Source organism: Diceros bicornis, chromosome 10 (assembly GCF_020826845.1).
Source record: "Diceros bicornis minor isolate mBicDic1 chromosome 10, mDicBic1.mat.cur, whole genome shotgun sequence".
Taxonomy (NCBI): Eukaryota; Metazoa; Chordata; class Mammalia; order Perissodactyla; family Rhinocerotidae; genus Diceros; species Diceros bicornis.
The window spans coordinates 27,755,308-27,783,257 of NC_080749.1; the positions used below are offsets into that span (position 1 = coordinate 27,755,308).

At 35.6% G+C, this 27,950-nt stretch overlaps 1 protein-coding gene across 1 annotated transcript in view; it reads left to right on the forward strand.

Annotated features, from left to right (window-relative positions):
- Window positions 1–27,950, forward strand: part of KYNU (kynureninase) — a 113,540-nt gene that overhangs the window by 21,101 nt on the left and 64,489 nt on the right. Inside the window, exons 3-4 of the mRNA XM_058548614.1 lie at window positions 11,477–11,597; window positions 19,898–19,980. Coding sequence (XP_058404597.1) covers window positions 11,477–11,597; window positions 19,898–19,980 — 204 coding nt within the window. The remainder of the gene's footprint in view (window positions 1–11,476; window positions 11,598–19,897; window positions 19,981–27,950) is intronic.

Here is a 27,950-nt window from a genome sequence, read left to right on the forward strand (position 1 = left end):
ACCGCCACAGCATGGATTAACAAGCGGTGTGATGGTGCACGCCCAGGATCCGAACCGGTGAACCCCGGGCCGCCAAAGTGGAGTGCACACACTTAATCGCTTGCGCCACTGGGCCAGCCCCTCCATCCTTTTATTTTTAACCTACCTATATCATTACAATTAAATTATAGACAGTATACTTACTTATAGACAGAATATAGTTTGATCTCTTTTTTTAATTCATTCTGGCAATGTTTGTCTTTTATTTGGTGTGTTAGGACCATTTATATTTAATGTGATTATTAATATGTTTAGATTTAGGTCTACCATTTTATTATTTGTTTTCTGTTTGTCAGTTTTACATTTCTCTTTTTCTCCCTTTCTTGTCTTCTTTTTGATCATATGATTTTTTGAGGGGTATAACATTAAGTTGCATATTTAGTTTTGGATTATATCTCTTTGTGTAGTTTTTTGTTTTAATGGTTGCTCTAGAGATTATAATATATATCATATAAAATGTACTTTATATAATATATTAATTAATAATTATTAGTATATGTCAAATATATATAAAGAACTCTTTAGTCAATTTAGAAACAATATTTTCTCACTTTAAATAGGATGTAGAAAACTTACCACTCTCTATATGTTATAGTTGTCATGTATATTACATCTATAAACACTAAAAACCCAATCGGATAATGTTATAACTTTTCCTTTCAATATTTGAAACTGTATATCATACATATTTTAAAATATTAAAGAAAAGAAAATAGTCTATTACATTTACCTAGATATTTGCTATTTCTGTTGCGCTCTCTTTATTCCTAAAGTCTAAATTTCTCTCTAGTATTATTTCTCTTCACCCTAAAGAACTTCCTTTAGTATTTCCTTTAGACAGATCTACTGCCAAAGAATTTTTTTAGTTTCCCTTCATCTGAGAATGTCTTTATTATGCCTTTATTCCTAAAGTATGTTTTTGCTGAATTTGGAATTTTGTACTGACAATTATTTTCTTTCAGTCACTTCTTAAATATTTAGTTCCACTGCTTTCCGGCCTCCCTGGTATTTGGTAAGAAATGTGCAGTCGTTAGAATTGTTGGTCCCCTATAGGCAATGGCTAGTTTTCTCTGGTTGCTTTAAATAATTTTTTCTGTCTTTAATTATCAGCAGTTTGATTACAGTATGTCTGGGCATGCATTTATTTGAGCTTATCCTACTTGGATTTCAGTGAGATTTTTGAATGTGTAAGTTTAAATTTTTTGACTAATTTGGGGACTTTTCAACCATTATTTCTTAAAACTTTTTGCACTCCACCCATTCTTATTTTCTTCTGGTATTCCAATGATATAAATATTATAACTTTTTGTATTGGCCTAGATATCCTTGAGGCCATGTTCATTTTCTTACAATCTCTTTTTTTCTGTGATATACAGATTGGATCATTTGTATTGATCTGTCTACAAGTTCATTGACTCTTTGCTCCGTCATCTCCACTCTGCTCTTCAGTCTATCTTGGAATTTCTAAAAATTTCATTCATTGTATTTTTCAGTTATACAGTTTCAATTTGTTTCTTTTAAAAAATATTTTACTTCTCTGCTGAAACTTTCTGTCTTTTTTTTCATTTCAAGAGTATCTTGGATATTACATCTTACATTATGATTATAATAGCAACCTTAAGGTCTTTGTCTAATTCCAATATCTGTGTTATCTTGGGGTTAATGTCCATTGGTTTTCTTTTTCATTAATAGATGTTGAGATTGTTTTGGTTCTTCTTATGTTGAACAATTTGGGGTTGTATCCTAGACATTTTTAATATTATCTTATGAGACTTTGTGTCTTTTTAAATCCTATGGAGAATGTTGATATTGTTTACCTCCTGTGGTTTGTTTTAGCAAGCAATCTACCCAGATAAGTTCAGTTTGTAAGTTCATACTCACCTCATGTGGATGGTGGTTCCAATGTCAATTCAATTTTCAAAATCTTTGCAGTGCTATTTGGATCTGTCCTGTGTGTATGCCCCTCAGTCACCAGTTTGGGAGCTAGGTTCAGTTCTCAAAGTTTTGTTATATTATTTAAGTTTAGATCTATTCAGGCATCGAGCAGGGTGAGCTCAAAAGTTCATGTACAACTTTATATGATCATTTTCTGAAGCTCTCACTGTGCAATGGGACTAACACCTTCCTGCTCCCAGGGGCCCACCTTCATTATCCTATGGCTAGAAAACTGAGACTTTAATTTACCCATTTTGTTGTGTACTTCCTGTGACTATACTCGCTTCTGATGCCCAGAGGCAAGAGGACAGAGAGAACAAAAGCAACTAGAGTTATCCCATATTCTTAGAACCATCCTTCCTGGGGTTAGAGAGAAGGGTTTCCTTTCTCAGTGATTTAGGTGCCTGTTCAGCTGCTGCTGTTATGACTGCCACTTCTGTCATAGGATTGACTGGTGGCTACCATAGAAGAGAACACAAAAAATGAAAGGAAAAAAAAAACCTACAGGATTTCCCCCCACTCTCTCTCTGGCCTGTAGTGGTTCTCTCTCCAACTCTGACCAGAAATAAGAGTAGTGGGCTTCTCTTGGCTCTTACAATCCACACTCACTACATAGTTCGGGATTTCTGGCTGTCTTTGAAATCAAGCCAGGAGAGATTCCTCAGAGTTAGAAAGAAAATAAGAAACTCAATGCCAGTTTGGTGGTATTTCAAATTTTGTTTTTCTTCCCCACTATATCTGTTACCATTTATTTTTCAGATTCCTTAGATTCTAAAATGCTACTCAATGCATTTTAGTTACACGCACTGTGTCAGAGTTGAGTGTGCTTCTTCATGTCAAGTTGTGTCTTAGACTTCTCTGAAGTAGAGAAGGGAAGAAATGGTTTTCTGTGGTTCAAGAAAAAAACACCTATTAAATCTAAAGTCTACTTAAAAAGAAGAAAAATTTATTTTGAAATGTTTTTTTAAAAGAAGATTATGTTAGCAAGCTAATCTTTCATTCTAATGACCAGAACCAGAACTGGTGCTTAGAAATTTTGAGATGCAGTGCCCTATGTGTCATATAATGAAAGTGATAAGTCCTGGCACCACTGGTTTGCTTCTGGAGATTATTTGTCTGTTGATAAAATTTTGACCTGTTTCCTCAGAGGTCTGTGGTCTCAGAGAGTTATGGATGTAAACATCAATCCCAGTTAAGCATTATTCCAAATTCAATTCAATACAACAACAACAACAACAACAGCTAAAATCCAATCACATTAGTACCACAAGTATTAAGATTGGGACAATTTTACAATTAGATAGTTCTTATCCAACAAATTCACATCAGCTGCCTATAGTCTTCTTGGTATACTACCAAGGCTACACATAATCAAAACACAAATGATACAAACACAGCTGGAATCTGTATGCTTTCCATTATTAATTATAATACAATCAGTAACAATTTCGTGTTCACCAATCTGTGAAAACATTGTAGATCATTGAGGATGGTCTTTTTCTTTTTAAATTCGAGAACAGAATTCCTTTTTTTCTAAACTTAGCTCAGATTTCTCAAATGCACATAGTATGTTGAAATTTTAGCCTAGGATTTCTAATCAAAAGAGCACTCAATAATGCTCCTAAACCTACTTATCACATGACCGTTTAATGGGGTTGTGGGTTTTCTTTTCATACACCTATGGAGGAAAAGATCTCTTAAATATAAATACTTTCAAAACAAATATATTTCTTGTAGGGGTTAACTTCCACAGAGATATTTCATTCTTTTTTCCCCCCCATATCTGCAGAAAAATAAATTAACATAAAAATCAAGCAGTCACAAGAACCAACCCAGGACAATGCTTACCAAAATAGCTTTTGAGGAATCACATTCTCCTTTACATCATAGGCTGAAGCTTTGATTCAGCTTTGCGTCTTTATATCAAGTTGTCTCTTATGACTTCTGAAGTAGTATGACAGGCAGGAAGTGAAATTCCCTAGTTCAAGAAAAAAATATCCATTAAAACTAAACAATATTTAAAGAGAAAGAACATTTATTTTTTAAAAAATTTGAGAAAACTAGTCTTTTATTCTAATGAACAAATATCTAACAATATTCTGACAATAAACAGTAATTATATGGAATGAATTAAAACATTTTTGCAATGCTAAAATGAAATATTTAGACTTACTTCGCATGCTGGCACTCCCATTTAATGTTGGTTTATCTGTATACATTACCCCCACGGCATACATATCAAACATACACATTGCCAAATGGATAAACAAAACCACTAACATTTGAGTTCCCTTTTATAACAATTTTATTTTAGGAAGTATTCTTTACACAGACAAGCCATTTTAAAAACCTTTGGAACTTACCTTTGTTTTTCAGTCAAACCATACGGTTACTTCTGTGTTTCCTCTTTAACTTATAAAAAGGAAAAAAGATTAGAGTTATTTTATAGTTACTATATTAATCTTCCTTTAGAATGATTTCACGTGTATTTTCTTCCTGAGTCTTAAAATATTTTAAATGGACTAATTAAATTATTAATTATAATAACCACATGTTATATTAAGTTGAAAGTAAGCTACCTTCTGTGACCTTGGATAATTCAATTAAACTTGAGGAAACTCAGTTTTTGTTCTCTTTTGTTTTATTTTTAATAAGAGGGTTAGTGCCAGGCCTTCTGAAATGTGGCCATATAAGGAATTAGTTGCAGGGATCTTAAAACAATGCCTGTATCCAGGCCCCACACCAGACCAATTAAACTGGAATCTCTGAGTCAAGCCCAGGCACTGTATTTTTTAAAGCGCCTGATATGATAGACTAGTATGTAAATCCAAATGAAATATATGAAGATTGTAGAGATGTATTATATATACTATTTTTAAAAATTGCCATTTCATGAATAAATTATCATAGCTAGGTTAAATAGCATTGTACCTACATATGTGTGGTTTTAAAATAAATGATAGTGTCTCTCTTTCAAAGGCAGAATATTTGGTACTGGTATCTAACAACATATTTGCAATTAGGATTGCATTTGGCCAACATTGGTGATATTAATTGGATGCTCCAAAAACGTTGAGTGCTTTTTTGTGGAAGGCTTTATAGCAGGAAATTCATATATGTGGAAGACATAAAACTTTACTTAAAGACTTTAAAATAGTTACAACTCGAAATTTAAAATAGCTTCATTAGCATGCCAACAATTAAAATATTAAGGAAGCATGTTTCCTTTGAGTTAAATGAACCCAATGATAAGTGGCAGAATTTAAATCATTCCAAAAGGATGCTACCCGAGAAGGCTACTTGTTGAATTCTGACAACTTCAGCAGAAAGAGTCTGGAAATATACTGTAAGAAGTGGGAGTGGTGGTAGTGGGTAGGATCAAAAACATCAGCCAAAGTGCATTAACCACTTCAGGAAACTGGAGGTCAGAGGTTCTCCAGTGAGGAGGGATTTCTAAAGAACTCACAAAAAAGTCCATCATAAGGGAAAGAGCTCCTAACATAAAGGCATCAAAGCCAGATTAAAGTTTTCTTACCTTTATTTTCTCACTCCATTGGAGGAATTAAAGGCAGCAGCAGTGAGCAACAAGCAAAAAAAAAAAACTACAATAGACATATTCCTTTGTTCCAAACTACAAGTTTCTGAATTAAATCTGCCCTGAGCGGGGAATGGAGAGAAACTTTGAATCTGAAGTGATGATAAATTTTGATTTATATTTAAGAAGCAAAAATGAAACTGGTTCCCCAGGTAGACTTGGAACATGTAAATAAACTAAAAGAGTAAGCAATGAAGGTCCAGAGTAATGGACATTTTTTTTTATGATGTCTTAATAGTTTATAAATTGTGAGATTCCAGTGTACACTATTATTTGTCAGTCACCATATAAATGAACCCCTTCACTCCTTGTGCCCACCCACATCCCCCTGGTAACCGCCAAACTGTTCTCTCTGTCCGTGTGTTAGTTTACGTTCCACATAAGAGAGAGGTTCTACAGTGTTTGTCTTTCTCTGTCTGGCTTATTTCACTTAACATAATACCCTCCAAGCGTGAGGACATTTTTGATGCATTAAAATGTTATTCAGAAGCAATCAAGGGTATTTCCAGAATCATGAGCTCTATAGAAATCACATTGCAACCTTTGTCAAGAGATAAGACTTCCAGACAAATGGCTCTAAAACTGTTGACTTAGACCTAATTGAGGTGAGGTCTGTTTGAAGTTCAGTAAAAAGGTGAAACTTGAGTTCCTAGGCCATTTGAAGCCAAGTAGACCATTAAGGAGGGTGTTGTGGGTTGAATTGTGTCCCCTAAAAATTTTGTGTTGACATCCTAATCCCTACTACCATAGAATGTGATTTTATTTGGAGATGGAGGCTTTATAGATGTAATTAGGTTAACATGAGGTCTTAGGGTGGGCCCTAATCCAACATGACTTATAGAAAGGGGACATTTGGAGACACGCATGGAGACATGGAAGGAGAATACCTGTGAACATAAAGACAGCCATCTACAAGTCGAGTAGAGAAGCCTAGAACAGATCCTTCCCTCACAGCTTTCAGAAGGAACAGACCCTGCCAACACCTTAATTTTAGACTTCTAGCCTCCAGAACTGTGAGATAATAAATCTCTATTGTTTAAGCACCCAGTTTGTGGGGCTTTGTTACAGAGGCCCTAGCAAACTAATACAGAGGATTTATGACAAGAAGCAAGTATTCGAAGCTCAAGGAGGATTCACAGAAGATGGAGATTTTCCTGATAGAGGAAATTCATGAACTCTTTCAGCATGCCTAGTCTGTGCTAGAATTTGGAGAGTGACCCTAGGACCAGAGTCAGCAAATATTTTTTGTAATAAAGTTTTATAAGAAGACAGTCACATTTCTTTATTTACATATTTTCCTGTGGCTGTTTTTATGCTACAGTGATAGAAATGAGTCATTGCAGCAGCGATTATATGGCCCACAAAGCCTAAAATATTTACTCTTTGGATCTTTACAGAAAATGCTTGACTTGCCCTAACTAGAACAAGATCACTGCCTGGGATCCCACCTACTAGGGGCTAATAGAGCAAGTGCAGCAAATGGTCTGATCTGGACACAAAAATCCTAGGATCCCTAGAGCATAACACCTCTCAGTGTTTTCTCAGAGTAGACCTGGACAGTATGGATTAAGAGGAAGAATTTGAGACATTTCATTTACCTCTTCAACCCCAAAACGAGATGGAGCCACATCCAAGGGAGGAAGACATTCCTGAGTAAAAGAAGCAAAGGCACTAAAAGAAGAAGAGTTGGAAAAAGAAGAGTTAATCACATTCTTGAGGCATTATGACTTAACCAAGATTTTGGGACTCAAAATGACATGTGTTAATGAAGCAGAAATTTATTTTGAAAAGGGAGAGATTACAGTATGTGTTGTAATGTCCTTTGTGAAAATGTCATTGAAGTGAGGGAGAAAACCGAGAGCTATTGAAAAATTAGAAAAGTTTATGCCCAAATTGGCAACTCCTACTTCAAAGAAAATAAATATAAATGCCATCATTTCTGAAATGTATATTTTGGCAGAACACCAATCCTCAATATGCCAAAAAATTGTCAGCAGACGGGAAATATCCTGAAGAACAAGAATGACCAGTTTATGTCAACCCTAATTTGACTTTGGAAGAAAGAATAAATGCAAAGAATGTTTTCAGAAAGTGTACTCTTCCCAGGCCATGAAGTTGAAATAAACAAGCCATTCAACAGAACCCACAAAATGTTGAGTTGTATAACAGTCAGGCCACTGGCACTGAAAGACTAGGAAGTATGTTCTCATCTAGAGCTCACCCATTCTTATGGATGTATTCTAGAAGACTCTAGACTTGGATTCTAGCTATAAAGGGTCGTTCATAAGGAAATGAAGACCCAAAGAAGCAGCAGATGATTATCAGTAATAATTGATGTGACAATCAATAACAATTGACATGACAATCTTGAGGATGGGAAGCAATGAGTCGTGGCTGACCCTGAAGTTCAGCCAATAATGGGTATCCTAACCAAGGGGCTCCTCTTGGCACAAATGAGAACAACCCTCAGAAACTCAGAGAAGATGTAAAGAATCTTGTAATTGAAGAAGATCCGGAAGCTGATCACAATTTGAGAATGTCATGTTCAACTTACTTCCCTTCCCCGTCATATGGAATGTGGAAAGAGTTGCTGAGATGTAACAAACAGTAAGGAGTAGAAGGGAGGGAAGGGGATAAGGGAGAACAACTTTGATCCATATAATTTTAAACATCTATGTGCATGATGTATTCTTTGTACAGCATCTGTCTGAGGGCCCTCTCAGTACCCTCAAGAACTCTTTGTTGCTGTCACTTGAATGCTCTATCTCTTCCTCACAGCACCCTCCCCACAACCAAGCTATCATAGCTATTGTTTCTCTTAGTTAGTTCCTGGCAGGGGAATGGGGGAGGGCGGTGGTTGTACCATAGGTGTGTATGAAGGTGAGAGGTTGTTCTACCCAACCTCAGGTCCCAACTGTCTTTTTCACATTGCTAACTTCATTCTCTCTTTTCTCCAAGAAAACAAGCCATTCTGGCAGTGTTATGAGACAGAGAGAGAGAAAAGAAAATGAATCTAATACTTACAAATGTGGGACCTGCAGGAAATACACAGGTGGATGAATGAGTCTTAAGTGAAACTTGGTTGAAGGGCAGTGGTGTGAGAAAAACAAAGCTCATTCATAATTTATTCTATAGAATCCAAATGCAAAATAAACTAGTTCTAGGTGTTTATTATAGTTATAAGGAATGAGAGATCATTATGGGAAAGAGGATCTTTTATTTGGTGCAATTAAAAAGTCATTCTTATTAATATCCTCCTAATGATCTGATTACTGTATTTATTTGAATGCTTAGTTGAAATTTGAGCCATAGTACACCAATTAAAATATACAGTAATGGGTATAATTTGTAATCTCACCCTGGAGGTATAAAAATAGTAAAGTTTTTCGTTTTTTAAAACTGGCAACAAATTGGACATCTACCAGATTTGATGGAAAATTTTGGTTCCTTTATTTTAGAATTTATCTTCGCTCTTCCCAGGGCTCCACAAACTTTTGGAAGCATCTTGGTGTCCTAGAAAGAAGTCTGTGAGGCCATGATGAACTCTCTTGCTTCCCCTTGCCCTAGCTTCTATGGCCATTTGAGGGCAGGTGGCTTCACTGGCAGCAGCTTCTTCTCCCCATCAATCTCCTATCCAGTCCCCAAACGTATCCATGGAAAGCCCTGGAATCTTCAGTGGAGGCACTAGCAGAGGAAACACTCCTCCAGTCTCTCAGTCTTATGGAAAGCACCTTCCATCAAGTTGGTTCAGATGCTTTTTCTTCAACTCTTAGAGCCCTCTTCCCTGTTCTCCCTTAGCACCTAAGCTGCTATATGGAAGGAAAAATAACTTTTTCCTCTACCCTTCTAAGTCCTCAGCTAAGGCCTTGTGACAAAACACTGATTAACAATAGAAAAGCATACCAAATTTTTTAATACAAGTTTTACATGACACTGAAACCTTCATAAGGAAATGAAGACCCAAAGAAGCAGTTAAACCTGAATGTTTTTATGCTAAGTTTGATGAAGAGTGGAAAATCATGGGAAAATGTGATAAGATAAAGGGTATGAGCTAAGTGTAGTAAACTGGGGGAAGCAGCAGGGCCTACTAGTTCCAATTCCTCCTGGTGTCTTAGAGATAAGGATGCATAGGGAGGGCACCTCTCACATGAGGGTTTTATGACTTGCTTAGGGGAAGGTCAGAAAGTCCTTCCCGCACACGTCATTTCTCAAATTGCTTCAGCCTAAAATATTCAGTATGCCAAGGTGCCATATTTTGGGATAGCGTGTCCTGAACCCCATCAATGCCAAAAGCACCAGCTTTTAATAACAAACTTGCTTATCATTCTTCTGGCACAAGAGAAGCCTAGGGCCCCAAAGTTGAGGGTCCTGTTTGTCTTTCATGTTGTACAGATCCGATGGGATTGGGCTGGAGAGTGGTGGGTTATCTCTTCATTCTTGTGGGTCTTTACCAAATGCACTTTCTTGACACTCTAACCTACCACATTACCTAGTGCCAATTGATGGCTCACGTCATGCCATTTGATGTGCTTTGAGACTTTTTAAAAAACTGACTCAACCAAGTGAAAGGAATGCAGTGAAAGAAGAAGAGGAACCATACTGTGGGCTGTCATGAGGCAAGATAGTTTAGCTTAAAATTCTGCTTTTCTTTCAAGATAGTTTAGCTTAAAATTCTGCTTTTCTTTCACATTGAACACACTTTTAAAATGATTTTCTCAACGAGAGCAGCCCGCTGCCTATTTGCCTGTAGAAGCATCAGCAATGAAAGAACAAGACAATAAAATGGGAGTAGAGATCTGGATGGCTGCCTCCTCAACCTGGGTCAGTGCTGGGTCCGACAGGCACAGAACAGGTTTAGTCTTCATACTGTACTTGTTTGAATGCTTACTTGAAATTTGAGCCATGGTACACCAATTAAAAAGTTCTGAATTCTAAATAAAACCCTTCGGTATTTGTTCTCTAGGTCAACAAAGTACTGTTAATGAATCCAATTTAAAGGCGTGAACAATTTTTATGTCTCTCCTATTGGTTCAGATTTAAGAGATGCCAGTGGAAGAGTGGCACAGTATCTGTAAAAGGGATCAGGTTGAAATAGATGATATGCCTTTAAAAAGTCTGTAGATGTTTAATTAAGTAGTCTAAAGTGAAGAAAAGTAAACTACCAAATGATTCCAATGAAATATCAGCAAGAAGGTGTCTTCTTTCCATAGAATTAAAAGAAAACTTCTTAGAACACAATTATAAACTTGTGCATTTCTGGACTATATTTTAAGCACATGGATTGGTTTGCTAATGAAACCACGCTTTTTGCAGTAAAGGGAGAGTTGTAAGATAGACAAATCACTAAAGTTCTGATTTATTTGAATTAAAAAGTAGGTATAGAGAACAATCTTTGCCTATATATGTACTAATATTATAGGTGTATAGCTGTATAGAATGAAAAAAATATAAAAATTCAATATATTTACTTCAGATATGTAATCATTTAGATTTTTTTTATTTGCTGTATCTACAATACCAGTTAATGCAGAGGGTCAGTACTTGCCTAAATTCTGGAAACTTTCTACTATGACTAGATAGGCTGATATGCTTCCTGTAAAATTCTGTTTTTAGCTCTTTTCTGTTGCCTTTGGCTATTCATGATTGGGAGTATTTGCTAATTTAGATTTCTTCATGGAGTACAATAAATATGAAAAATCTCAGCAAAAGCTTCTGTAGATTTAAATTGTATTTTAAAATATAAATATAAACGATTATTTTTCAGAACCAATTCTTGGGAAGAATTGTAAGTTATTTATTATTGTTCTTGGAGTTAATTATATTAATTGTTTGTAGTAGATTAACAATGCCAAATGGAAGAGTGTTAATTAATTGAATAAACATTTTTTACATTTTCTTCTCTTTCAGTTGATTTATCTTTAGTGAATAAGGATGAAAACGCCATCTATTTCTTGGGAAATTCTCTTGGCCTTCAACCAAAAATGGTTAAAACATATCTGGAAGAAGAACTAGATAAGTGGGCCAAAATGTAAGTATTATTCCAAAAGCTATCATTTAACATCTCATACAAGAATTTTAAAAATCACACTCGGTTGTCTAATATTTGAAAAGGTATAACTGAATCCTAGAATTTGAGGGCAGAGAGGAATCTTAGGGATTGTGTTCATTCAATACTCTCCTTTTACTGCTGAAATAACTGAGAATCAGTAGATAAGGTCATATGGCAAATTAGTGGCAGAGTAGAGTAAAACTTAAGAGCCAGCTCTGATGGCCTAGTGGTCAAAGTTCAGCACACTCCACTTCAGCAGCCTGGGTTCACTTCCTGGTCATGGAACCACACAACCTGCCTGACAGTTGCCATGCAGTGGTGGCGGCTCACATAGAAGAACTAGAAGGACTTACAACTAGGATAAACAACCATGCACTGGGGTTTTGGGGAAGAAAAAAATAAAAAAAGAAAGAGGAAGATTGGCCACAGATGTTAGCTCAGGGTGAATCTTTCCCTGCAAACAAATCAATCAATAAATAACTAAGAAAAAAAGAGTAAACTTAAAATATTTAAAAATAGAAGTTCCTCTTCTGAGTTGACATATCTAAATCATAAGTAATCATTTTATTTTATTTCTTTAATGACTAATAAGGGAGTTAATATTTAGGATTTAATTTAGTGTTTTCATGATTAGTTCTTGGCTAAACTCTATCAGGCTAATTTTTTTTTTTCTTTTTGTGAGGGAGATTAGCCCTGAGTTAACATCCACTGCCAATCCTCCTCTTTTTGCTGAGGAAGACTGGCCCTGGGCTAACATCCATGCCCATCTTTCTCTACTTTATATGGGATGCTGCCACAGCATGGCTTGACAAGTGGTGCATCAGTGTGCACCCAGAATCCAAACCTGTGAACCCTGGGCCACTGCAGCGGGGTACGCAAACTTAACTGCTGTGCCACCCAGGATCTTATCATGCTAATTTTTATAAGTAAGGAAATAAAAATTGTTAAGGGGAGGCAAGAGGTTGAGTGGAGCAGAAGGTACTTCCCTTCCCAAGCTGAACATTATTGTTGAGAAGATGCTCCATTTGGACTTAGCCAAGCAGGTTCACTCCAACCATGTGGAAATCTTGAATCAGGATCCATTTTTCTCTCCATTTCTTCTGTTTTACTTTTATTCTTCTGCTTATGAAACCCTTCACACTCTCTGCTTGCCTGAATGCTTACCCTCCTTAATCCCAACCTTCTCAACCACACTGATCATCACTCCCTGAATGTCCACTGCATTAATAATCACTGCTCTGGGATAAACAGTTTAGAGGTGACTATTTTCATTAGTTTCATATTCTTAGCTATATTATAAATCCCTTAGGGAAAATAACCTACTCTTATGTACTTCTTATCCTTCCCTAGTAATTACTGATAAAGTTGAAACTAGAAATATTTAAAAAATATTTTAACTATTTAAAAGTTTTCATATTTTTTAAAATTGTTAAATAGTTAAAATATTCAAAATAAGTAGAAATATGTTTAAAATATTTTCTGATTATTAAAATCTGAAAAATAGATACAAAGGGGGAACCAAACCTGAACGTCAGAAAAATAAAATTCGGAAAGATGAAACCAAACCAGATAAGAATTCTCAGCAAGACATTTGGCTCTCATAGAAACTTAGAATGTCTTCCCCATCTTTCTTCATTCTTCACGCCACTGGTCATTCATATTGCGAACAGTACCTCTTCTTTAAAGCGTCGTATACACTGACTATGCTAATGATTACTACCATGGCTGTTACTACCACTGCAAAGTTCTTAATTTTAGTGTTTAAGAATATAAGTTCACAACTCAAGGCAAGTAGGATAGAGGTTTATATAATGTATTAAGCCCGTTATAACTTTATCTGCATAACTTTTATTCATAATTTGAAAAATAAATATCACCACATTGGGAAGCATTTCGCACTAGCAGGTTTTAGTATTTAAAAAATGAGGGTCATCATCGATAAAAATGGTTAATATTCATTTTTGGCCTTAATGTGAAAGAGAGCAGAGAATTAGATTGAATTTGAACTTTAGAGAGTGTCCTTGCCTCTTGGATATTTATTCAGCAAGGCTGTGCATTTTTCTCCTTTAGGCTTTTAAAGAAGCTGTCCTGCTACCCTATTTATATCCTTATGATTATCCCACTTTGTTAAAGGACTGTTTGATTATTTTCAAGCCTTTAAAGTTACATTCCAGGAAAGCACCTGTCTGTCATAACACTCTTCTATTGTTATTACCTTTCGATTTCATATTTTACCTCATGACAATAGAAAATTCCATAATATTAAACCCTTCTACTGATTTTTCATTAGACAGATGATTGAGAATGGAGGTGCATTTTAATAATTTTAATGCTTCAAACAAAGTAAATTAAATTAGAAAAAAGACTTCTTCTGAGAAAAAGATTAGGTAGCTAGCTTCTTTTGCTTTATTTAGTCTTTGTTTTGTTCTATTTAGTCTTCTTGCTTTAAGTTGTGGTGGCCCAGTCAACGTCATGGCCCTGCCTGCCTGTGGATGTCACTGGTGTTTGAGGTGTATGATCGCAATCCTGCTCCCTCCTGTCCCTCCCATCGTCTTTGATCTCGAAAGTATTTGTTCATTATTTCTTTGCTCCTAAATATTTAGCTTAAAATTCCACTCTGGCCTTTTCTACCTAAGGTTCTGTTGGGAGGTAAACTTTTCCTGTATCAATTTATGTCCTAGTGATTGGGGGCCTGTGAATTATTTGACAACTGTCAGATTATCAGGAGAACAGTTTATTTCACATGCATGCAGCAGCTCTCTACAAAGAGTGATTCACTGAACTGCCAGGGGTAACAGTTATACACCAGCTTAACAAAAGGGGGCAGTTTTAGGGATTCAATAGGCAAGTATGGAAGGTTCTATTGTGCTTTTTCATCCTGATGAAAATAGACAGTATCCATGCTGGCTGGAAGCTCCCTGAGGAGATGGCATCTGAATCCACACCTCCCAGTGCTAGGGGCCATCCTCTCTCTGAGGATGGGTCAATGACAGCTGTATTTTCAGGGGGCTCTGCTTAAGTTTAGATAATGTTTCTTTCTTTGGTTGCTGTTTGTTTATACGTTTTCAAAGTAATCTTCATGCCACGCTGGTGGGCTACTGGTCCCTTTCCTTCTCTTTCCGATTATTGCTTTTGTTTTGTACTAAACCTCCTCTGCATAAGTTTCGTTTTCCTCTAGATCCAGGGCCTCCCATTATTGTGCTGAGTTTTACCTGATCATCTGTTCTTCACTTCCTCCAATCTACCTATGCTCTACTTCTCAGCTAATACCCAAGCCTGGCCAGTGCCTCCCTCTTTTCTCGACCAGTGGAAGATTTCGGGAAGGACTGAGTCAAAGAGATCTACACAGTCACTAAATACTCTAATACACATTGAAGTTAGTTGCTTAACAGGAAAAGAAATCATATTAAAAATGTATAATTTTAACAGTACATAAAAATTAGAGTGTTTTGACTAAGTGAGATATTGTTCTGGGATATTGATAACAAGTCTCTGACTGGCTGTCCATGACCTATAATGTGGGAAATGCCATTTGGCTCATGGTTGTCATCTTTTGTGGCCAGTTGCAGACGTAGTACCCACCTATCTACAAAATAAAGTGTCACTGGCCATGATGCAGCCCGATCTTATAAGTCATATGGCTACCATCTTTGATTACTTATTCTAGAGGAAAGTCAAGAATAGAGGCACACTTAGAAATGTTTTAGGACCCAAATGATTTCCTCCAAAACGTCAAGTTACTCAAGGCAAAACTGAAAATAAAGCACTTAACTTTTTTTTTTTTAAAAATGCTTATTATAGTTATTTTCCAATTTTATTTTCAACTGTATGTGATTTCTAAAGTAGTCTGATTAACACTTTACTTTGGAGAATACATTTGTTTTGTGAAAAGACAATACTTAGATAATTTTCATAATCTGAAATAGAAAAGTTTTAGGGTGATTTGACCCATTTGATATATAATAATTATCAGCAAAATGTTGCTATAACAATAAGAAGTAACAATATCAATATGCTTGGACCCTGTGGGTCTACTAGAATGGGTAGGCAATAAGCTTAAAGAATTATTTGAGAACATTTTATATTAAATATTTACTAATGGCCCAGATTATTTAAAGGAGAATAACATAGGTTAATAGTCATAGTGATAAAGTTGAAGGGAAAAATATCAGTCTTAAGGAGCACATTGTAAGTTGAGAAATATATATTATGTCCCTAAGATATAATCACAATATTTTAAGTTGTCTGCCTTGTCCTATCTACTAGATAAATGGTTTTCTGTATTTTTCATAGGAACAAAAACTTGCCACAGTTGTGTCTTTATAGGGATTCTTCTAAGGACTGTGACATTTTAGGTAAGATTATTTAAAGAGGAAAATAGCCTGCTGAATCACATATTAGGAATGAACCACCTGCTTTGCACACAGTGGCTTGCTTTATGTAGCGATGTGTGTGCAGAAAGGGCCCTGGTGAAGCACATGGGAGAGCTGTGCGCCTGCAGCTACTGCAGTCTCCTTCAATTTAAGTGTTTCTGTCTTTCAAAAAAAAAAGTGTATTGTAGAGAAGGGAAGACTTTCCCTCTACCCTCCTAGGTCCGATAGCTGGGTCTATGAAATAAACTGAAAACAGGCAGATGAAGAGGAGAAAAGGCATAGCAATTTATTAATTTTTAATATTATATGCATGAGGGCATCACAGGAAAAGAAAAGTGAACACCCCATAAGTGGTGAGATTTGAACACTTATATATCGTCTAATATGGGAATATATAGGCCACTTAGGGGAGAGGAAATGATTTTTAGGAAAGATGAAAGGGCCCTTAGGAGAATAGATGGGAGGTATGATCATTTATGACAAACTTTATCTGAGTGTGCTGTTGACTTCTAGTCTCCTCTCCTGTGATGAGTCAATCTTCCCTGGTGATGAAACTCTTGGGGAGTGGATTTATGACAACTGAGTTCCTTTTAAAGGATCTGTCTTCAGGCAGATAAAGGGAGTTCAGAGACAGCATGTCCTTGCATTTGTTGTTTTTCAAGTGCTTTCAGCTCAAAATAATCCTTAAGCTAAAGAGGCAAGTTTTAGTGTGGCTTATTCTGCCACTGCCACCCTTCAGTGTGAATAATAAAATACATGATATGACATGTTACAAAGATTTTCCTGATGTCTGTGTTGGCTAATCATCAGTTGGGTCACACGAAAAATAATGGTGATATCATTAAGGAAGACCGAAGTCTTATTTATATACTTATTGGGAGAGCTTTTAAAAGGAGGACCACTTTTCATTTTGTAGGGTGGTTAAAGTCTAGTCCTATTTCAAAGAGAATCCACTTTTTTATTAACTTCCTAATTAGATTTTATATCCTGACATCTAATTTTGTGAGCAAATACTGCTCCATAGGCATCTCAGAGAACACCCCACTCATGGCAAAGATTTATGCCCTGGTAGTGAGTTAACTCTCTCGCATGCTCTCCTTTTCTTTCCAACATTTGTAAAAGAAGGTTGTAACTATTTTAAGCAGTTTTGAATGAGAGCAATATAATCTTTTTCTTAACTCTAATGCATATGTTTATAACTGAACTATAATCTACATCAACTCTTCTTAATAACAGGCCACTTTACTTTGAGTTTATTTGGGTAACACTTTCTAAATACATTTCACTACCCCAGGCTAGTAGGCTGACAAAATGAAGGAGCAGACTCTGTGTGATATTTTAAAGGGAGGGAGATGCCAAAAGCATTGCAGGAAGAAACGTGTCCTTAAAGATTATTACTATGGTGTCTACCAGAGTAAGAAGTAGGTGGCATAATATTCTGAGGTATAAATTCTCTGAGGCAGAACATAGAATTTTACTATCTAAATGTAATAAGATGTATTGTGCTATCGGCAAGGCCATGGAGCTCTATGTGATTAAAATTAAAAAGGATCCAAGTATCTGCCTTTAACTACCACTTAATGATAATGATTTTTGTCTTTAGCATTTATATTGGAAGTCAACAAAGAGGCAAGCTGCAGGCTGTCTAATAATAATATGAATAATAATAACTAACAATTGCCTTTCTCTGCCTCCTTAGCTCTTATACTCTGTTTATTCTCCAAGAAAGTTCTCTTCCTTCACAAAGTTCGTATCGTAATCAAAATATTAGTTTTAAAAATTGTGTTGTACATCATATAATAATGAAGGGAATTTTAGCATTAGATTTACGTTATGAAAGAAGACTCAGAAAAGAGTTACTATGTACCAATCTCTTATACATGTTATCTTATTTATTTTTCACAGCAATTCTTTAAGGCATATATTGTCACCCTTTTATATTTACAAAAGTTGAAAATTATTAGGCCCTATAAGCTTCTAATAAATGTAGTTTCATAACCAGTAGTGACCTCTAACTGGCTCGTGCCAGGTGATGGAAGCCAATTGTTAAATATTCAGGATTTTTGTTGATATCGTGAAATTGGCCACGATGGGGGTATTCACACCAGGAAAATCAGCAAAGGCTAAAAATCAGAGCTTCTCTCCTCCAGTTCCCCCACTTTCCTGTAGGGAAGGAAAAATAATTTTCCCTCTACCCTTCTGAATTCTTAGCTGAGACCTCTGTAACAAAAGACAGATTAACAAGAGAAAAACCAACAGAAGTTTATTAACGTGAATACCTCATGTAGAAATGGGAGATAACTCAGGAAAAAATGAATAACTCCCTGAGGTGGTTTAGAGTTCAGGCTTGAATACCATCTTAATAGGGAAAGGGGAGGGCAGATGAAGTCCACTTTGGGGGTATTAAATAATTTTTAGGCAAGAAGAATGAGCCCTTGAAAAATAGGTGGGAGAAATGAAGTTTGTGACAAAGTCTGTCTGGGCGTGGTGTTGACTTCTAGTGTCTTCTATAATAAGGGTCAATCTTCCCTGGTTAATAAAATTCCCAGCAAGGGGTTTTATGACAATTGCGTTCCCTTTGAAGAATCTGTCTTTAGGCAGATAGGGGAGTTCAGAGAAAGCCTCTCCCTGCATTTGCTGTTTTTCAAGTGCTTATGGCTCAACATAATTAATATACCACAGCGACATATTTGGGGGTGGAATATTCTACTACCTTCCATCTCTGAGAGCAGATTTACCAGCTCACCACTGCCAGCTTACTGAATTCCAGAGCGTGGATTCAAACAGTTTGCACTATACAAAAAGCACATACTCCTTTCTTCCAAGTTTACATAGTTTTTGGATTCTGAAAGAATTCAGAACAATCTAATTCAGAGCTCCCTAAGATACAAATCTGTCACAGCACATAAAGTCACTCACTGCTTGATCTTTTGTTTTAATTTCTTCTGTATTTTTCAAATATATTTGCCTTCTTCATTTGATAAAAATTTCTCGAGAGTTGAAGTTCTCTTATGTGTTTTGTGTTTTTCCATTATGCCTACAGGGATACTTACTAGAATAATAAAATTGAGCTGGAATATGAAAGATGAAATTGCTAGAAAATAGATCAAGATGTAGTGTTGGCTTTGATTATTGCCAAGTTTCATTATCTACTTAAAATGTCATCATGCGTATCGTCACATTTTATACACTTCTATTTAATTTACAGATTGTAGCTATATTTTAAAATTCAATATATAATCATTTTAATCTCCAGCCTCAAAAATAGTAAGTATGTTTTAATATAGATACTACTATATGCTACAGGTATACAAGTAGAGGATTCAAATAGTCTTGAAAGTTTGAAAAGAAAAAAGAAAAAATAACATCTTGGACTCTAAAATAGAGAAAAATAATGAAATATTATGTGGGCAATCTCCCCTACTCCAAACAAAAAGGACATCAAAGAAATTTTAAAATGACAAGCTAAAAAATAGAGTTCTCGGTGCTGGGCTGGCGGCGTAGTGCTTAAGTTCGTGTGCTCCACTTCAGCGGCCGGAGTTCGCAGGTTCGGATCCCGGGCACAGACCTATGCACCACTTATCAAGCCATGCTGTGGTGGCATCCCACATATAAAGTAGAGGAAGACGGGCATGGCTGGTAGCCCAGGGCCAGTGTTCCTCAGCAAAAAGAGGAGGATTGGCAACAGATGTTAGCTCAGGGCTAATCTTCCTCACCAAACAAAAAAACAAAAGAGTTCTCAAGTATTACTTTTGATTTTAAAAAAATATGTTTTCATATAATTACTAAAATGTTACAAAGACTCATTTAGAAATGTCCTGTTGCTAATGCTGATATTTGAAAAATCACGCACATATACCTACACACCCAAAAGCTAAGATTGTTTATGTCCCTTTTCAATTTCAGGGGAGGCTACGGTCATGAAGTAGGGAAACGTCCTTGGATTACGGGAGACGAGACTATCCTAGGCCTTATGAATGACATTGTAGGTAAGTACAAAGTGAATTTTTCCAAAAGAATTGTAAAGATATAATCATCTAGTTATAAACATAGGTTATAAAGTAAAAATCTTATCGAAGAACATCCTGATTTTCTATTTAATCCATAATAGTAAAGAGTAAGTATACCTTTAATTGAGATTTGATTGCTATAATGAACATAACTGGGTTATTTGGTACAAAAATAAAATATGTTATTATTATTTTTTGTATATTTTAACACTAATGTTTACTTCCCACTGAAAAACACATGCATTGTATTAATTTATAATTAAACAAATTTCTTAAAAATCAACTTAAATAAATTTTCTAAGACTTTATTATATGGTAAAATAAATATTAACTTTCACATGCTAAAGCTCTAAAATACCAATTATATTTGGGCTTGTTTCATCTTTATCCATGGTGATCTATTGTTATTGAAAATAATATGGTTGATGCTGCTTTTTGGTCTATATTTTGTTTGCTAAAGTGTGTTCTATGTACTCTTGGTGGTATTCCAGGTAGTTTTAGATGGTAAATGTGTTAACATTTTGAAAAAAGTTATTTATTTAATTGGGTTGAATATTCAGCATTGCCTAAAATCTTATATAACATTTAGAGTATTGAACAAAACAATTAATGATATTTAAGCAATTGGAGAGGTGTTACTTGGAAATATTTGGAGGAGTTAGAAAAACCTCAAGTGTCAAAATGCTATTTCAAACTTCACTTCTTTAGAGGCAAGTATAAAAAATGTCTTTATTGCTTCACACCAATTGTATCTTGGCCAGTAATCAGAAGGTAAAATCAACTTGAGCTGGGAGGAAAATGAAATTAGAATGGGGAAAGTAAGACTTACATTCAGGAAGAATTATGGCAATTAGCAAGTCATGAAATCTGGGGAATATCTTGTTTATTTAAAAAGTAATTATTGGACCTCTGCTGTCTGTCAGGATTTGTGGGAGGCACCGGGGATAAAATGATGAGAAAGAGTCCTTACCACTCTTATCCCCATGGGACTCCCAGTAAATGAAGATACAAAGAAATATAAAATTAATATATACATATAGTCACACAATACAAAGAAATGTAGAATTAATCACTGGGATTAGTGCTTCAAAAAGAGAGGCAATTTCCAGTTAATGATGGAGGACTGAACACCTGCATTTAAGTACTCTTTTTTTCTGAAATCTCACCAAACAATTCTTAGTGGAATTAGAAAAAAATTTAAAAAGCATAAACCCCAAAGGACAAATAGAATGGCAAATGAGATGATAGCAACATTTTTGGGGAGTTAGATAGCAGGGGGACATGTGGTAACTGCCTTTGCAGAAAAAAAAGAAAACCAAATCCTAATCTCCCGTTGGTGAAAAGATGGAAAGACACCTGCTTTGCACTGTAGATCCTTCAAAGGCTTGGGGATTACTTACAGGATACACCTCTAGGAGTGGGAGTGAAGACAGGAATAAAAACAAGGACATTTGTTGAAAGTCTATTTAAAATGCAGTTAGAATACAGATCTCCTTGCCCACTCCATGCTGCCAGGCAAATCCTCCCCCACCCTCCTCCAGAAGAGACTGCATGAGCCTCTGGAGAAGGGAGAAGGGAAGGTCTCAGGGGAGGATATGTATATTGTGTTAGTCAGCATGGGCTGCCATAACAAAATACCACAGACTTGGTGGCTTAAACAACAGAAATTTATTACAGTCCTGAACGGAGGCTAGAAGTCCAAGAAGAAGGGTTGGTTTCTGGTTAAGCCTCTCTTCCTGGCTTGTAGATGGCCATCTTCTGTGTCCTCACTTGGCCTTTCCTCTGTTGACACTCAGAGAGAGATCTCTAGTGCCTCTTCCTCTTCTTATAAGGACCCAGTCCTATCAGATTAAGGCCTGACCCTTATGACTTCGTTTAACCTATATTACCTCCTTATAGGCCCTGTCTCCAAATATACTCACGTTGGGGGTTAGGGCTTTAACTTACAAATTTTGGGAGGACACAGTTCAATCCATAATATATTCCATGATGAAAACAAAAGAGTTAAATAAAAGTTTATCCACTTCTGCTCTAACTTAGCTCCCAGTATCCATGCAGAAAACTACAAAAGTCTTCTCTGTGATATTTGGACAACCTAAAGATTCTGACGTGAGTTTTCCCAGTACGATGGCCCAGTATAGGGTCATCTTACAAGAAACACTACCACAAGCACAGTGGGGAACACTCTCATGTTTAATACAGCCCAAATTACCAGACTTCTAAGGAAAATCTATTTTTAGTTTATGAACCATATAACTGTGTTACCTATTCAAAAAGTTGAAAAAAAGAATCCCATAAAAGGATTGCAAGCAAAAGAATAAGTTCTTTCCTACTAGATATTATTGAGTAATCATTACACTATACACATTTCTATCTGTTCTATGTGGTTATATTATAGGATCAGAATATTGACTTGCAGTTTAAGATAACAGATTAAGTACAAACTGAAAACACTCCCTTCTATTCCAAACACGGAGCAAGGATAGAAAATAATTAGATTAATAAACATGTAGAAATACTAAAAAACATTAAATAGAAACCTCTATTGACCAGAAATATAGCCATTGCTGAAGAAAGGAGCAGTTGGAAGCCAGGAAGCACAGGACTTTAGGGTTAGCACCTGGAGCCAGGCTGAGTGTGGAGGGCCCGAGTCCAGGACACTCACAAGAAGCCCCAGGGTGAATCCTCACAGCTCTCAGTGCCGGGGCTGCGACCCAAGGCCAGAATCTTTATCAACCAGGCCAGGTAGAAGTGAAAACCCAGCATGTCCTGCCACACCAGTCAGGTTCTTGGGAACACAGAGGAGGTGATCAGGCGGTCAGCATTATCTAAAGGAGTGTATATTCTGATGGAGGAAATCACCATCAGAACAATCCTGGATTGCATTTAAAGGTGTATTAAATAGTTGTTTAATAATGCTTTTATTTGTGTTCATTTTTTAGAAGCCAATTATATTCATTCAAATGTCTAACATGTAGATAAAACACTTGAATAGCATCCTAAGTTACTGTGACCTGAGTATATATGTTATCCCTAGCTGTGGATTGTTGTTTTCTTTACTAGGTTTGCTTTCAAAACATAAACTGTGTTCTAATCCTGTTATTTTGTGCTTAATATTTATCATCCTCTAAAGAGGAGTTGGGATGTTTATATACAGGCCAGGGAAGTGGTAAGGTGATATTATTTAGTGAGATTTATTTATGAAGCCAATAAATCCTGCTAAAAGATTTCCTTTGACCATTCAAAAGTTTATAGCTCTATTGCAACTTATTAAATGTGCAAGTATTTTGTTGCTCAGCAAGTGCATCTATGTGACAATGATCACTGAAATTTCAAACCAGCCTCCTCTCATTATTATTACTAAGGAAAATTAAAAAAAAAAAAGACTAAATATCAGATTTATTTAGAAAAGTAAAAGGATTGAACTTATTAAATTTTTTTAAAAGAATATTTAACAACTCTAGCTTTAAAGATTATTGTCTTTGAAATGCCATGCAAAGTTGTAACACATATGAGATAAACTTCGTTTTGTTTTCTGTGATTTTTTCCTTGAATGTTCTATTAATTAAATTACACACATTTGATTCTAATAATTTGGGATATGAAAAATAACAGTTATCTTTTGAAATGGGCATAGTCACTTTTGTAGACATGAAACTCAATAAACAATATATATTGTTTATTATATATATATCTTCCCAAAGTCTCAAGCCTTATATGACAAATGCATTGTCATAGTTCATTGAAATATTGTCAGTGAAGGAAGATGATCCTTAGTTTAATGATTCTTTTATTAAATGTCTGTTTTGTTCTCTACAGTTCATGTTTTATTAGGAGAAATATTTCTACCATTTTTTTGTTGACCAAAGGAATACAAATTTACAGTGTCTGCAAAGTGTATTATGAGCAATATTTTAAAAATTGGTATTTTTTTTATTTCAGTAACTGTTATCTCTCAAATTTCTTTACTTTTAAATTTGTATATATCAAAGAAATGGTTCTTAAGTCAAGTTGAAAAATGAATGAGTTCACTCTGCTTAGTAGGAACAGACTTTTTTAGAAGGTGTTTGTGTGTGTGTTTATCTTTGTTGTAAATTCCATGCAAGTTCCCTTTTTGCTTCAGTTACTAGGAAGCTCTGAGAAAATCTGGTGGAGTTTGAAGTAGCAAAAACATTTAACAGCTTCTAATTTGTTTCTCATCTGCCTACATTGTACTCTATTTCTACTTTTTATCATTCTCCCTCACATTGTAATACAAGAAGCCTAAAATCTTCTTTGGAAGTACATGTTGTATAAATTAAAAATAATTAAAATAATTATGTGGTAACTACAGGACAGAGCAGCAGAAGTCAAATTTATTTTTGCTACTTGCTAGACCATCTAAATGTGTCATGAGCAAACAGACAGACAAGTTGTATATTTGGGGCTATGATTGAATCTTCCAGGCCCTTAAAACCACAGCCTTTATTTCACCATAAAATTTCTCAAAAAGAAGTAACAGGAGGATAATAAAAATTATTATGTGTATAAATTGATCGAGTGGGTAGAGAGGAGGAAGGGACAATGAGCAACCATATTTATTCTTAGATGTAGAAAAGAATTTCAATTTCAGATGAGAAGAAAAACTATTAATAAAACATTTTATACAGTGCCAACAATTCTGCAAAACATGGAATAACTTTCCCTTATAATTAATGTCATATTATCAAGATACTAAAAATAGAATTGCTGAAGAATATTACTAGTATTATTATTAAGGCTACTTCTCCCTGGGTACATAAAAATCACACAGGGCTACATGTATGCATTTCAGCTTACAAAAATGTTGTAATGTGAACATAAATTTGCTTTATGAAACTTGTGGTTGACCCACAGAGAAGCAGCAATCACTGGAAGCTCTCTCCAAGCAGTTAGGAATCCTCAGCCATGCGCAAGCCTCCTCTAGAGGCCACAGGAATTTGCCACTTGAAAAACAGAATGGAAAGTTCTCGGACTTAGCCTAAGTACAATCCTTACAACCAAATCCACAATAACATTTGCGGCAGCTTAATCAAGTATACACAGCATGGTATGGCAGTTATGAGATCCATCATGAGCCCTGCTATCAAACACTAAGCAGCTTGGGGCCCTGTTATCCTCACTTTGCAAAATATTTGAAATTAAATTAGGATTAGAAAGATGCAGAGGGATGTTGATAATGAACATGGACTTCCTATATTTGACTTGCAGGGAGTGGATAATGTAGACTATGATTCCAAATGTAATCTTTTTTTTTTTTTTTGTGAGGAAGATCAGCCCTGAGCTAACATCCATGCCAATCCTCCTCTTTTTGCTGAGGAAAACTGGCCCTGAGCTCACATCCGTGCTGATCTTCCTCCACTTTATGTGGGATGCCACCAGAGCATGGCCTGACAAGCGGTGCGTCGGTGCGCGCCCGGGATCCGAACCTGGGCCGCCAGCAGTGCAACTTGCGCTCTTAACCGCTACGCCACGGGGCCGGCCCCCAAATGTAGTCTTAAACAAAGATTCTAATTAATTTTTTTTTAAGAGAGGGTAGGAGTTTGTTTTCTACTTCCTATCTGTGAGACTTTAGGCAAGTTAGTTCATCTCTTTGGATGTCAGTTTCCTCATTGATAAATATGGAGAATCAAAGTAGGTACTTCATTGGGTTACTGTGAAGACTATGTAAGACAATGCAAGTCACATATTTAGAAGTGTTGACACATTGTAAGGGCTCAGTAAACATTAGCATGCCAGGCATTGACATCAGATGACAGTGCTTGCATTTAACTAAAGTTCACCTTCCGGTAAAGCAAAATATTATGTTCAATAAATAAACAGGCAGGAAAGCACTCTTCAGATGAGAACCCTGGCTCACATCTATCTCAGGTGACGCGATTCAATTTGACATTTACTGCAGTGAGTTGTGAATGATCTAAAGTGAAGACTCTTCCAAATCCTGAGAAGCTTTCAGGAAGTTTTAAAAAAAAATTTGCTCCCCAATACTTGTAGTTTGATGTTTCAACATTAATTCAAAAAAAGCTCTTAGGAAAAAGAAAAGGAACAAAGAATAGCAACTTGAAAGAATTTCAGTTTGCTTTCAAAAAACAAGATTTATTTTCTTATGGAATGCTGACGGTATTGAAATATCTTAGAACAAATGGTTTCAGAAGTACAATTTGAACCAAAAGAGATAGGTCAATTGGGTAAATTTTCTTACAAAAATATGTTAAAAATCAGTCTGATTTGTGGTCCTTTGATGTTAAGAACACTTGTTTTGTGCCTTTAGGCTATATTTGGAATAAACATTTCTGTTAATCTTCTGAAACTTTAATATTTGCACCATCCTCAGATACATGTGTGCACATGCACTCATGTTAAATAGCCTGATCCTCCCTGACAGAGTTTAATAGCAGGTGAAGAGAGCATTTTGTGAAGCACATGGTTGAATTTAAAGTGTTCCACGGTGAGATAATTTTTGTGCATGTGAGCAGACAAACTATTCAAGTCAGTGAGGGGTTATTTACAAAGAATTGATTCAAGTGTTAGCATGCCATTGAAAGTGAAGGGAGGAAACCACAATGTCAAGTGTCTGTCTAGATTAATTCAGCCCAGCACATCTGTTCATCACATTCCATGCAGAAAAAACGTTAGGTGATCCAAAATGAACATTGCACTGTTTGGAGGACTAAAAATTTCAAGGAATCTAATCATTTTAATCAAGATGTAATCATTAAGCAAAAATGGAGTGTCTGACCTTCTATGGAAAGTCTCCCTCCCTTCCTGCCTCTTCCATTTCTTTGTTTTTATTTTATGATAACTAATTTATGAATTCTTTTTTCTTCTTTTGTTTCCTTCTCATTAAAGTCTTTCAAATGCTTCCCTTACTGCTAATTCTGCTCTGTCTTTATATTACTTTTCCTTCCCTTCTTCCTTCCACTCTCTCTGCCAAAATATTTTTTATTGAAATAACTGGTTTTCAGAAAAGATGTGTGTAAATATCTAACAGGGAGTTAAGGATAATATCAGATTAGATATCTTAGATAATGTTTTGTTTTCAAAATAATGGTAAAAATTCATACCATAATGCAAAGACACAAATATAATAAAGCTGGCAGTATTTCTTTTACCGTATTTCCAAAAGATTTTCATATTGTAGGAGAAGACATATGCCACTGTATACAACATAACCTTATCATATTCATATCTATCCAGTATGTTTAAGAGAAATTTTATTTAGTGCTAGGAATGTGGAATGAGATTGTTCTTCTGGCCCCTTGGCTTCAGACATTATCATCTTATAATGACCAGGACACATCTTTAACACTCACCACTTGTTTACCTCCTGTGCATATCAAATGGGGAAATCCATCTGCCGATGCAACAAGAGGTTTTTCTTCACTAGAGGAAGACACGAGCCCTTCCTTAAATGACTATGTTGAAATATAAATTCCTAATTTATACACTTATTCCCAGTGGCCTCCTTTCAAGTGAACTTATCCTGGAATCTATTAATTAGATTAATTGTTCCACTTACTGTCTAGTCTCTTAAAATAGCACTCTATCAGAAGTATCTCTTCGGATACAAAATGTAGGACTTATATTAGACATTTTCTCTAACACCTAGTCCAGCCTTCCAAACATTACAGCTCATAGCTCATTTTTTTCATGAGTAAAGAGATATCATTAAAGAAACATCATTCCTATCATACAGATCTAATTGCCTTTAAGAGACATCATAAGAACTAAAAATAGGAAATGTATTATTATTGTTGTTAGCATGCTCTGAGTTCTTAAGTATCCAGTGTATGCTTTGTCTCTGGGTCTGTTCTAAGTGCCAAAATCCTCACTACTAGGAATTAGATCTGATTATGATTGTGTAGTGGATATCTTAACTCTGCATGTTTTCTCCATCAGACAATGCATATCTGTATTAATTATCTTGTATC